We start from the raw sequence: 14342 nt of genomic DNA on the forward strand, positions 1-14342 counted from the left end.
AACCCGGAAATACCGCCGGCTTCACGATATTTAAAGCAGTAAATCAAGTACTTAAAGTACTTGAAATGTCCATAAATCCAATTAAGAATGAAGGCAAGCGACTTTAACGCTGCCTCAATGTGTTTGCCGTGGTATTTGAAACACGCCACGGGAAAGCAGTCGGGTTTCAGCCGGCAGCCATTTGGCCATTTAAATCCCAGTTTGACAGATGGGGATAAATGGTCAGTTACTGCAGCAGGGCACTCAGTTCTCTCAGACAAACTTTTGGCTGGGAGGTCTTTGTGTTTAGACTGAAAATTCTTGGTTTCCACTCAGAATTGTTCTGTTTACACATATTTACCAACTCTTCGGACCCCCTCAAACTGACACCGTCAGGATGGAGGGCGCAATGGCTGCATTCATCAGTACATCCGAGGAGGACTTCCGCCACTTTTAGCTCCACAACACAGAGGTGCGCCACAGGGACCTACACAAGACCAGAGACGGGAACAACCAAGGGGCCGACGTGGAGGTACCACCCTCGTGAGACAGTCTACAGATCGAGGCTGAGCTTCTGAGACCTCACTGAGGGGCAGTGCCTATGAAGGTTCAGAGTGAGCTGCCAGGTGGTCGCAGACATCGGCGCGCTCCTTCATGCAGAGCTGCTCCCGGCTGGGCCTGGTGGCGTCGCATTACCCATCGCAGTTAAAGTGACCACTGCCCTCAACTTCTTCACCTTCGGATCATTCCAGGATGCCAGCGGTGACATCGCTGGGGTCTTTCAGCCATCTGCCCGCAAATGCCTAAGGCATGGTTTGTTTCGCAGGGCGTCGCAATACGTCAACTTCCCCATGGACAACCTCAGCCAGACGGTGGGGGTAGTGGGATTCCACTCTGTGGCTGGCTTCCCACGTGTACAGGGTGCAATTGACTGCATGCATATAGCAATCCGAGCACCTCCACACGAGCCAGGGCTATTCATCAACAGAAAGGGGTATCACTCCATCAACGCTCAGCTTGTTTGTGACCACCGCAAAAGATTTCTTCACGTGTGGGAGATACCCTGGCAGCTGCTATGATTCATTCATTCTGAGGGAATCCAGCATCCCGACCATCTTCCACGCACCAAACAGCCTTAAGGGCTGGCTCCTCGGGGACAAGGGATACCCCCTGCACACGTGGCTCACGACACCTCTGAGGAACCCCATCAGCGAGGATCAGGGTCGATTCAGGCGCATCTCCACTAGGTCTGTAATTGAACATGCGATAGGACTGCTGAAGATGCGATTTTGGTGCCTCGATCGGTCTGGGGGAGCGCTTCAATACACACCAGTAAGAGTGGGTAGAATTATAATCATCTGTTGTGTCCTGAAAAACATGGCGCAACGGAGAGGGGTACCGGTTGATGAGGCCCCATGCCCTCATCCAGCATCCTCATCTGCCATCAACATTGAGAAGGAGCAGGAGGAGCAGGACAAGGACGAACCCATCGGCTCGCCTGGCTGCTCGTGAGGCCAGGGAGTCACTGGTATTTGACCGATTCTCATAAGGAGATTACAAAGTGAGAAGAGTCCAGTCCTCAGACCACCTGGAAAGAGCAGCACCAACACCATCACCCACCCCCCTGCACAAAACAGTCCTGCAACTACACATACACCCACTGTAAAGTTACCCACTGGGTGGCATCAAGTCTCGCATTTCATGATGAAGCACATGAAAGGGCGCTATCACAAATGGCAGTCAAGAATGGGCAATACGTGGCTGTAGTGGTGAGAATGATGACATTTAATGTGGCGTTATCAAAAAACAAATAAAAATGAAAAACATGTCAGTCTGTCAGACACATTTGTGCATAATCTTCGTGATCACAAATCCTTTACCTTTCTCTTCCGACTACTTCTACGTGCTGCATCCCCTGTGGCTGCAGCAGAGGTAGTGGCAGGTTGCTCATGTTCATGCCCAGACTGCTTAGATGCTTTCAGCCTACGCCCTTTGGGTTTTGGAGCCCGTGAGGACCCCGCCAAAGACTGCTCCACCTGCACCTGTGCAGGGGCAGACTCGGCCACCTGGAGAGGAGGCAGCATTGCAGGTACTGGTTGGGAGGGGGGCAACGGGTGAGACAAGGAAGCACGTTGAGTGGCGTCCCCGCTTCCATGTCCCCTTTCGCCATCATCCCTCTCCTGGGCCAGGCCCACATCACTCCTACCACCCTGCTGGACAACAGTTTGAAGGACATGTGTGATGCCTTGTAAGCCCAGTTGTAAAGTTTCTGTCTGCCTTTTTAAGGCAGCAGAATGTTGTTCACCCTGAGTCCGAACGACCGTTGTCACTGGACCCAACTGCGGGAGGTGCTGCTCGTGCTGCTGACCTCCTCTGCCACCTCGAGCCAGGCCTTCTTGGTGGCAGAGGCAGGGCACTTGCTCCTGTCGGCCGGGTAATACAGTTCCCTCCTCCTCCTCACCCCAGCCAGCAGCACCTCAAGTGAAGCGTCGCTGAATCTTGGAGTTGGATTTCCCCTCTGCTACTCCATTCTGTGTCTTTGCTCCTTGCTTCAGCAAAAGCCATTGGTGCAATGGCCCTTTAAATCTAGACGCTCCAGCTGACAGCCTGTCATGCGGGCGCGCAGTCCGCCCGCTGCGCAGCTTTCGGACAGCCAACTCGGGAACAAGGTTAATGGCCGCCAATTAGGTCGCGATCGCGTGGGGAACGATAAAGTTTTGTTACTCGGGTTTGCCACATGCCCATTGACCTCCCCCCGCTGCCATTCTGCCGGCATTTTAAAATCGTGCCTATGGTCTATAAGCGTTGGCATGGTCAACTGACCGAAGGGGTGAGATGGGCCAGGGAAGATATGGCGATGGCCCATAGTTGTCAGTCTTTGGTGAGCAATATTAGTCGGGAGGAGGAAGGACTTGCAGTTGGAAACCCTTTTTAGGAATACCAACCTCTTTTAAATCACATGTCTATCACATTCTGGTGTTCCCTGGTGTCTCCCAGAAGAATGGTGTGATGGCATTTGAGGCAACAAGGTACTTTTATTAAGATAGTACTCAATTAATCAAGAGAGGTAGCCATGAATGTGTACAGAACGGGAACATAGTTTTTTCATATAACAAGAGACCACGTGCCTATTTTTGAGATGGCTCCATGGAGAGTTGGGCCATGCAAAAGTGACCACCGACAAGGGGGCTGATATTCACTGGACAAAACTCTGCAATAATTGGGGCGGGGGCGGGTTTCCTCTTTCTAAAAGAAACTAAACAAAGGTTACAATATCACAAATACTGACTTTAGTTTAGGGCTATATTTATTGGCTCAAGTAGTGGGCTAAATGATGCCCCATCCAACTTTGAGTAGAATACACTCTGTCAGTTCTGTAACAACTCCCCTGCCACAGGTAATAATTTCTTGCTGTAGCCCTTGACTGCAGTCAATATTTGTACTCAATGACAACACACAAAATCACACCCAACACTTTGCTTTTAAAATTCATTTAAGAATCAGAGCATGCTTATTGTGCTTTATTCAGTTCTGATCACTAATATTCACAGGTTTCTAGAGCTCTACTCCAAACTAATCGTCAAGAGGATAGTTGCAAGAGACATCACTCACAGCATTAATCACATCACTGAAAGGACCTAGTTTAAAAGAACGAACAAGCATTTCTACAACCACTGTGCATGTCAACCAATAACTTACCAGTTGTTTTCAGCATCGGTGCTTTTCCTGTATACTTGCAGAAGTGGGAGAGAGGTACAGACAGAGATGTCACAGACAGAGGAAGAAATCAGAAAAAGTCAGAGGAAATAGTAAAGTTGTACATATTCAAAATATTACAACACGTCTTCAATTTCACATATTTGCCTGCATTGCTATGACCCCTTGTCAACAGCAGATGGTCATTGTTGTACAAGTTCCTCACTTTAAGAAGAAGGAGATGGCAGAAAGTTCACCCCAATTATTTGGAAAAACAAATCCACGCATATTTGGTTGGCTTCATATCCAGCAGAATCAACTGTAGTTTAAATTGTGCTGAAAAATGATTTCAGTTATGATTAAATTTGATTAGATTGGCAACCAATTTCCTTCTTCTACAACCCCTACCCCTTGCTTATTTCCCCTATTTACACTTGCCCCCTGGCCACTTCTTATCCATGTGCGCACCTTGTCTGTCTCCCTTGCCTTACCTATTCTCTTCCCCAGTACCCCCTCCCCCCATCACCACTACCACCACCCTTGCTGCCTTATTCATTCTCTTCCAGCAACCTTTTGCTCATTTTCCTCCACCCCATTTTTTTCTCTCTCCATTCTTCTCCCTTGTCTGTTGCCTTCTGACCCAAACCAAGCAGCTCTTGCCTTTTATCGCGTTGACTTTACCTCCCATTGCTTCTGGAGTCTAGGCGGCCTTCTTGAATTGAAAAGTTGGCCAAATATTCGGTGCAATCTTCCGCATATTTATCAGGAGGTACCACCAGCCCCCATCCCCAATACACAAATTTTGCACACTTAGATAAAACCTCTCACAGCAAAGCTTGTAAAGTCCATTCTTGGATTATAGGAATGCTCCAAATTAGGCCTTTGGAGATTTTGTTTTGTGATCCTCACTAATGCAAAAACAGAACGAGTAGCTACACACAAGCTCATTGTCTCATTGACTGCATTCCAGGTCTATTACACACAATAGCCTTTTCAAATTTTACATCTTAATGAAACTGCACTGTTGAGGCCTTAGTAAGGTTTATTTTCAAAATCTTTCCAATGAACCATTATCAGTAATGATCTTTGTGCTTGCATTAGCTTTCTTAGACCATTTTACTAATGGTTTAGCATAGTGTATTCCTAATCCAGTTCTGCTTCACTAGTGTTTTACAAATCTTGTTTCAACATCAATTGGAAGCGAGGTGGGATTGGAAATTTGATCTTTAGGCCTCCCACCTAGTGGACCCCATCCAAATGTAACTACCCTGTATATATTTCCTCTCCTTTCTAGCTCCCAATATTGCATTTATGACTATCATGTTTAATTACAAATAATAATATTTAATAAGGTGTATTTATAAGATATAAGTAAGTAATAAAGTGTTTTTGTAAGATATACGTATTTATAAGTAAGTCTACTTTGTTTATATTGTTATCAAATACCTTTGATACATTTTATAGTTTAGGTCAAACCTCAGATGTTCAAAGCATATTGTGTTATGTGGTCAAATGCTGCACTCTTCCTTTTGATTAAAAGCAGGTTGCTTTAAAAGGACCAAGTTACGATGTGATTGATTGGAATATTGTAAGGACGTTTTTGGAATTGTTTCCAGAGTTTCTTAAGACTGGTGCCGTCTCTTCTCTGAACCAGTAATAGCAAGGAACTCCAAATACAATTATATAGGATAATCTATTAGGTCAACAAATTTACAGTGACAGTTCAAAAGGTAGGCAGCACTCCCAGCTTCCCAAACACCTTCCAGACTCATTGCTGCATTTTAGTAACTTGGTTATTAGATGGCATGGATTTGTTTTTCTCAACTCTATCCAATATCGGTAAAAGCAAAAGTTACTGCGACAGTGCAAATATTCGTAGACATTGTATTGGACTCAGGATAGTCCCAGCATATCTGCATTGAGAGATACAGGTCAAACAGTCGAAGTTTTTTCGTGAATTGCTCTAAAAGGCAGCCCGAGTTTGCAGATTTACAAAAAGAACAACTGGCAAAGTTTTTCCAAATCACCCTGTCTACGTAGTAACATTAGGAACAGCAGTAGGCCATTCAGCCCCTCAGGCCTGCTCAGCCATTCAATTAGATCATGGCTGATCCACACCTTAACTCCATTTTCCCGCCTTAGCTTCATATCCTTCGATTCCCTTCCCTAACAAAAATCTCTCCATTTCAGTCTTGAAAGCTCCAATTGTCCCAGCATCCACAGCCTTTTGGGGGAAGAGAGTTTCAAATTTCTACTACCCTTTCCCTACAAGATTGACCAGTGGCCACAGGCCGCCTCCCTATTCCGCCCGAGAAAGTCTTTGTTGGACCAGCTAACAGGGCAATTGTTGTTGAATCTCATTTGTTTCTCTCTCCTACCTGATGAATCGTATCCATCGATATTTGAGTATTCAGATTTCCTGTCATCCTTGACAATGACATGGTCGTAAGTGATGTGAGGCACATTCAGTGACTTCTCAGCATACAATCCATTGTCTTTATCGGTCTTGAGCTTCTTTCTTTTACCCTGAAAGTACAAGCAGTCAACAATTTCTTTTCAGCTCTAACATCAGGCTTGCAAGACAGGTGTCAAGGTTTGCACGGCACAGACAGTCAGTAAACACCCGGGGGCAAAGCTCACACCACCCCATGCATGTGGAAACGTAAGGCTTATTGCACATTGGTGAGGTAAAATAGTGATCAGGCCCATCTGAGCAGGAGCTGGCTCCTTACTGCTGTGCTAGAAAATCAAGAAAAGGGAGAAAGTGGAAGTGGGAATTCAAAAAGGGGGAAGATATCTTAAAGAAAAGAAAGAAGGGAAGATTGTCATTACCACTGATTTCTTTGGCTTTGGACTTGGAGGCGGAACATAAAATTTGACAGGTTGTCGAACATACATTTTCCATGTTGAAGATTCATGGTTTTCTGCTGCGTAGCATCTCCATGAAGTCTGAAAGGAATAAAACCAACAAAGCTGTTTAAAATATCCCTTTGGAAGGACTTAAATGTTTCTTGTAAATTAGTAACCGAGCAAAAGCACTACAGTACATTTACTTGTGACAAGAACTGGTTTCCATGCACTTAACTATTTTGTCCCCATTTGCTGAAAGCTTCAGAATAAATTATTTCACGATTACGTGGTTATAATTTTGTGAGGGGAAAATGTTTGCACAATTGAGCATCGACTCTCCTATGCTTCACAGGTTTATTTATTCCTCCATCACAGTGAATAATCCCAAGGGGCTCACCAGTCCCAGAAAAGACATGAGCTGTAGTAATTCTGAAATTTCTCATTTTCATATTTGTCGAAAATCATTCGTAGTCAAAAATAAAACAAACTTGCAAATAAGCTTCTTTGTGATTTTCCAACACAAAAGAAAACATTAAATAACAGTATACGGACATTTCTGGCTTAACTTCGACTGCATAAATCAGAAGATCATAAAATCATTGTGAATTAAGATGGACCATTCGGCCCATCTTAATTCATCCATCCAGCATGACTCCAGACAGTTCCTCCATTGCAGCATCCAATTGGTTCGTAAATGATTTCAGGGTTTTCGCCTTAATTACTCTATCCAGGAGTCCATTCCATGTACTGATCATTCTTTGAGTGCAGAAGAATTTCCTGATATCAGTCCTAAATTTGCCTTTTACCAAGAATGGTGTTGAAATAGCTAAAAATGAAGTTGAAAGAGGCCCAGGAGACATGGTGGACCTGATGTGCAACATGTCCATCCAACGCAGAACAGTAATCAGCAAATTCAATATAAAACAGTCAAAAGAGTCGGAGAGGAACTGCCACTTTGAACCTGTGGCTTCTTGTTCTACTCTTGTGATTTAATTTAAAGTAAAGTATTTGGTGCAAACTTGACCAATTTGCATTGGGATTCTGAGTCCAAGTGATTGATGTAAATGAAAAAGAGTAGTGGTCCCAACATTGACCCCTGGGGCAGCCCACTCGTATCCCCCCACCTCCCCGGCATCCCAACCAAGCACAATTCTTCAAACAAGTACCCACTGTTTTCTACCCATCAACCAATTTCTTATCCATTCCCATTATTTACTCTGGAACTCCAAAGCTTTGATCTTAACTAAAAGCCTTTCATGTGGAACTTGTTCAAATGCCTTCTAGAAGGCTAGGTAGAAGGCATTGTAAGGCTTACAGTAGTCCACTTGAGATGTCATTTCCATAAAAAAGTCAAAAAGACTGGTCAGGCAGAATTTTCCCCTTCTAAATCTATGTTGACTATTGTTTACTAAGTTATTATTGTACAAACAATCTTCAAGTTTACACTTAATAATCAATTTGATTCTATTACATCAGATTGAACTAAGACTAATTGGTCTGTAGTTGCTTGTTTCTGTTGTCACCCTTTTGGAATATGGATACTACATTAATCTGTTTCCAATCTACTGGTACCTCCCCTGTCCCCCCCCCCCCCCCCCCACCACATATCTTCTCTCTATTCTCCTTTAGCACTCTGTACCATCTATCCCCGGGGATTTATTGACCCTGAAATTCCACGGAGGCTCTCCCACTCTCTCATCATATTTCCAGCAGAAGACCAAAATAATGGGTTGCACAGGGCCCCTGCTAGTTTATGTTGGGGGGCGGGGGTTCCACTGGTCTCCCAACAGAGTAATGAAGGGGGACTGGGAGGACCCCTGAAGAATTTCAGGGCCAATGTTTTTTTTATCTGTTTTAGCCTGTCTAGGACTTCCATCTCGTTTATATTGAAGAGGAAATTTTGCTGGATAGTGCATGTTATTCATGTCTTCCTTTGTGAATACTTGAAATAAGTAATAATGTTTATTATCTTGTGCCTGCCCTGAGCTCATCCGCATCTTTTAAACTTCTCATCTCTTCTCTCACTGACCTCTTACTGTTGAAGTTCTGAAATAATTTCTTGCTATCATATCTTGAATCTGCAGCTATGTGTTTTTTTTTTGTAGGGCGTTCTTTTCGCCTCTGATCACCCTTTTAACAAGTTTATGCATGTTGTTGTATTCATCCCAGTGAACCCCATCCCTTTATCTCCCTGATGGATCCCTTTCCGCCCTCTTCACTTCAATTCTGCTCTGGCTGCAGGCTAGGTGTATACTACTCTGATCATTTTCCACAGAACCTTCTAGTTAGTCACATGTTTGTACATAAGCATGCCTTGAGGAAATTTCAGAACCATCCTACAGTGCTGAGCCCCTTTTAACAGGACAAATATTTCTTCAGTTCCCACATTAATGCATTCCACTTCCCTACACACCAATCCTTCTCTATGCATGTGTTCAGCATCAGGAAGTGGTGACAGACTATCATGGGAGAATATAAAAAAACACATCTGAGATGCATTAAGGAGGTACATCTGGCAAGCTTCATACAACATAAAATTTATGATCTTGCAAAATGACTTGGGTTTTATGTACTGTTGTTGATTATAATAATATACTCGCAAATCGTTTGTGTGCTCCATGATGACAATAGAGTAGCTCTTTAAAAAATAAATTAAATTGACTTGACCTTTTTTTAACATCATGTGGGCCACAATTTTCGAATTAGGCCTCCAAGCAGGTAGGGTATCCCAGAATGCATTTAGTGTAGCACTGCAGCAAACGTCTGTTTTTAAAAAGAAATTACAATTTCTAAAGTTTTGGGAAATCGGATCTGCTGATGGAAAGAGTCCCGAGGGTAAATAATCCAACAATAGCTTTAACTTAAAAAGCCTTAGTTAAGCCAAATTCAAGGCTAATCTAGATTTAAGACTGTAAAACCCCACTCGCCATTGGCTCCCTGAATGTCGAAGCATTGGATTCTGTTCAGGATGCAGCTTGACCAACAGGCCGTGACATACCTGAATGAGGGAAGCGGCTGCTGGGATCTGACGGTTAAAATGCTTCTGTCGCTGCTTCTGTTGAACCTTGAGGGCAAAACCTGAACCCAGAATCCCCTGGAAATGACACAAGAGAAATCAGATCAAAGTCGTTTGTGTTGGCTTCCCCAGTAGATTTACATAGAGCGTACAGCACAGAAACAGGCCATTCAGCCCAACTGGTCCATGCCGGTCGTCTATGCTCCACACGAGCTTCCTCCCACCCCTCTTCGTCTAACCCTATCAGCATTACCTTCTATTTCCTTTCTCCCTCAAGTGTTTATCTAGCTTCCTCTTAAATGCATCTATGCTATTCGCCTCAACTACTCCGTATGGTAACACATTCTAACCATTCTCTGGGTAAAGGGGTTTCTCCAGAATTCCCTATTCTGGGTTGGTAGTTGAGTTGGTAAGTACGCTCGCTAACATGAAGCTGAGCCGTACAGACCGGGGAAGCCATAGGCTCAAGGGCTGATTTATCTGATCTCAACTGGGTGGTAGGGGTTCTAGAATTGCCTTCAGTGCCCCGGGCTAGGGAAAAGTCTGGCTAGCACCTGGATATCTGCGCCTCGAGGAAAGCAGTGGAGAAAATTGGAGCAGGAACATATATACTTGTTTAAATTCTAGCATGTGTAATGAGCTTCGAGCACATTTGGAAGAGACCAACACAGAGCACAACCAAAGGGAAAGGTCTGTTCATATTCATGTGACCAAAATGCTAATCTCTCATGGACCTACGGAACAGGCTGCTGGCTCGTGCGATGAACTTTGATTCACTAAATTCCTTTAAGCTATAGCTGGACCTGTTTCTAGGTGGGACGAAGATCACCGTGTACAAAAGGTAGGTACTGTCACCTGATGAAGGGGATAATCTCCGAAAGCTTGTGATTTTAAAATAAAATTGTTGGACTATAACCTAGTGTTGTAAGATCCTTACATAGGTACTGTATGACATTGATCAGGACCAGTAGTCTCCTGGACTAATTTCGATCGCCTAATGGGGCCAGAGAGGAATTTTCCAGCTTTTTTACTCTAATTGGCCTGGGCTTTTATCTGGTTTTGGCCTCGTCCAGGAAATTACATCGATTTTGGGTGGGATGGGGAGTCGATATATTGTGATGCAGAAGGCATTACAGTTGTGTGGGACAGGCTAGATGAACCAGAGGGTCTTTTCCTGGCCGTTATTGTTGGTATGTTCTTATGAATAAAGAAACTGACAGGGAACCGTTGGATACCTGGAAATATCTCAGAGGAGCATTAGAGAGATGTAACTGTACCAGCCTCTATGGGAGAGTTTTTAACCATCACTACCCACATCTCTGCTAGTCAAAGTACATTACAATCAAATTCCTCACCATCCAAATATACCGAGACTCTACACACCACTTCCTCACCCTCACCATCCAAATACACCGGGACTCCACACACCACTTCCTCACCCTCACCATCCAAATACACCGAGACTCCACACACCACTTCCTCACCCTCACCATCCAAATACACCGGGACTCCACACACCACTTCCTCACCCTCACCATCCAAATACACCGGGACTCCACACACCACTTCCTCACCCTCACCATCCAAATACACCGGGACTCCACACACCACTTCCTCACTCTCACCATCCAAATACACCGGGACTCCACACACCACTTCCTCACTCTCACCATCCAAATACACCGGGACTCCACACACCACTTCCTCACCCTCACCATCCAAATACACCGGGACTCCACACACCACTTCCTCACCCTCACCATCCAAATACACCGGGACTCCACACACCACTTCCTCACTCTCACCATCCAAATACACCGGGACTCCACACACCACTTCCTCACCCTCACCATCCAAATACACCAGGACTCCACACACCACTTCCTCACCCTCACCATCCAAATACACCGGGACTCCACACACCACTTCCTCACCCTCACCATCCAAATACACCGGGACTCTACACACCACTTCCTCACCCTCACCATCCAAATACACCAGGACTCCACACACCACTTCCTCACCCTCACCATCCAAATACACCGGGACTCCACACACCACTTCCTCACTCTCACCATCCAAATACACCGGGACTCCACACACCACTTCCTCACCCTCACCATCCAAATACACCGGGACTCTACACACCACTTCCTCACTCTCACCATCCAAATACACCGGGACTCCACACACCACTTCCTCACTCTCACCATCCAAATACACCGGGACTCCACACACCACTTCCTCACCCTCACCATCCAAATACACCGGGACTCTACACACCACTTCCTCACCCTCACCATCCAAATACACCGGGACTCCACACACCACTTCCTCACCCTCACCATCCAAATACACCGGGACTCCACACACCACTTCCTCACCCTCACCATCCAAATACACCGAGACTCCACACACCACTTCCTCACCCTCACCATCCAAATACACCGGGACTCCACACACCACTTCCTCACCCTCACCATCCAAATACACCGGGACTCCACACACCACTTCCTCACCCTCACCATCCAAATACACCGGGACTCTACACACCACTTCCTCACCCTCACCATCCAAATACACCGGGACTCCACACACCACTTCCTCACCCTCACCATCCAAATACACCGGGACTCTACACACCACTTCCTCACCCTCACCATCCAAATACACCGGGACTCTACACACCACTTCCTCACCCTCACCATCCAAATACACCGGGACTCCACACACCACTTCCTCACCCTCACCATCCAAATACACCGGGACTCCACACACCACTTCCTCACTCTCACCATCCAAATACACCGGGACTCCACACACCACTTCCTCACCCTCACCATCCAAATACACCGGGACTCCACACACCACTTCCTCACTCTCACCATCCAAATACACCGGGACTCCACACACCACTTCCTCACTCTCACCATCCAAATACACCGGGACTCTACACACCACTTCCTCACCCTCACCATCCAAATACACCGGGACTCCACACACCACTTCCTCACCCTCACCATCCAAATACACCGGGACTCCACACACCACTTCCTCACCCTCACCATCCAAATACACCGGGACTCCACACACCACTTCCTCACCCTCACCATCCAAATACACCGGGACTCCACACACCACTTCCTCACTCTCACCATCCAAATACACCGGGACTCCACACACCACTTCCTCACTCTCACCATCCAAATACACCGGGACTCTACACACCACTTCCTCACCCTCACCATCCAAATACACCGGGACTCTACACACCACTTCCTCACCCTCACCATCCAAATACACCGGGACTCTACACACCACTTCCTCACCCTCACCATCCAAATACACCGGGACTCTACACACCACTTCCTCACCCTCACCATCCAAATACACCGGGACTCCACACACCACTTCCTCACTCTCACCATCCAAATACACCGGGACTCCACACACCACTTCCTCACTCTCACCATCCAAGTACACCGGGACTCCACACACCACTTCCTCACCCTCACCATCCAAATACACCGGGACTCCACACACCACTTCCTCACCCTCACCATCCAAATACACCGGGACTCCACACACCACTTCCTCACCCTCACCATCCAAATACACCGGGACTCCACACACCACTTCCTCACCCTCACCATCCAAATACACCGGGACTCCACACACCACTTCCTCACCCTCACCATCCAAATACACCGGGACTCCACACACCACTTCCTCACCCTCACCATCCAAATACACCGGGACTCTACACACCACTTCCTCACCCTCACCATCCAAATACACCGGGACTCTACACACCACTTCCTCACCCTCACCATCCAAGTACACCGGGACTCTACACACCACTTCCTCACCCTCACCATCCAAATACACCGGGACTCCACACACCACTTCCTCACTCTCACCATCCAAATACACCGGGACTCCACACACCACTTCCTCACTCTCACCATCCAAATACACCGGGACTCCACACACCACTTCCTCACTCTCACCATCCAAATACACCGGGACTCTACACACCACTTCCTCACCCTCACCATCCAAATACACCGGGACTCTACAAACCACTTCCTCACCCTCACCATCCAAATACACCGGGACTCCACACACCACTTCCTCACCCTCACCATCCAAATACACCGAGACTCCACACACCACTTCCTCACCCTCACCATCCAAATACACCGGGACTCCACACACCACTTCCTCACTCTCACCATCCAAATACACCGGGACTCCACACACCACTTCCTCACTCTCACCATCCAAATACACCGGGACTCCACACACCACTTCCTCACTCTCACCATCCAAATACACCGGGACTCCACACACCACTTCCTCACCCTCACCATCCAAATACACCGGGACTCCACACACCATTTCCTCACTCTCACCATCCAAATACACCGGGACTCCACACACCACTTCCTCACTCTCACCATCCAAATACACCGGGACTCCACACACCACTTCCTCACCCTCACCATCCAAATACACCGAGACTCCACACACCACTTCCTCACCCTCACCATCCAAATACACCGGACTCCACACACCACTTCCTCACCCTCACCATCCAAATACACCGGGACTCCACACACCACTTCCTCACCCTCACCATCCAAATACACCGGGACTCCACACACCACTTCCTCACCCTCACCATCCAAATACACCGGGACTCCACACACCACTTCCTCACCCTCACCATCCAAATACACCGGGACTCCACACACCACTTCCTCACCCTCACCATCCAAATACACTGGGACTCCACACA

General features: G+C 46.5%; 1 protein-coding gene across 6 annotated transcripts in view; it reads right to left on the reverse strand.

The window, feature by feature from the left end:
* LOC137327844 (potassium voltage-gated channel subfamily KQT member 1) overlaps positions 1-14342 on the reverse strand; it is a 699654-nt gene that overhangs the window by 451174 nt on the left and 234138 nt on the right. For 5 of the 6 annotated variants that reach the window (XM_067993699.1, XM_067993701.1, XM_067993700.1 and 2 more), the window contains exons 9-12: positions 9524-9619; positions 6508-6624; positions 6054-6201; positions 3679-3705 (exon numbers count right to left, since the gene is read on the reverse strand). In XM_067993699.1, the coding sequence (XP_067849800.1) occupies positions 3679-3705; positions 6054-6201; positions 6508-6624; positions 9524-9619 (388 nt within the window). The remainder of the gene's footprint in view (positions 1-3678; positions 3706-6053; positions 6202-6507; positions 6625-9523; positions 9620-14342) is intronic. The other variant, XM_067993703.1, reaches the window with a different exon arrangement.

Source organism: Heptranchias perlo, chromosome 12 (genome assembly GCF_035084215.1).
Source record: "Heptranchias perlo isolate sHepPer1 chromosome 12, sHepPer1.hap1, whole genome shotgun sequence".
Lineage (NCBI taxonomy): Eukaryota > Metazoa > Chordata > Chondrichthyes > Hexanchiformes > Hexanchidae > Heptranchias > Heptranchias perlo.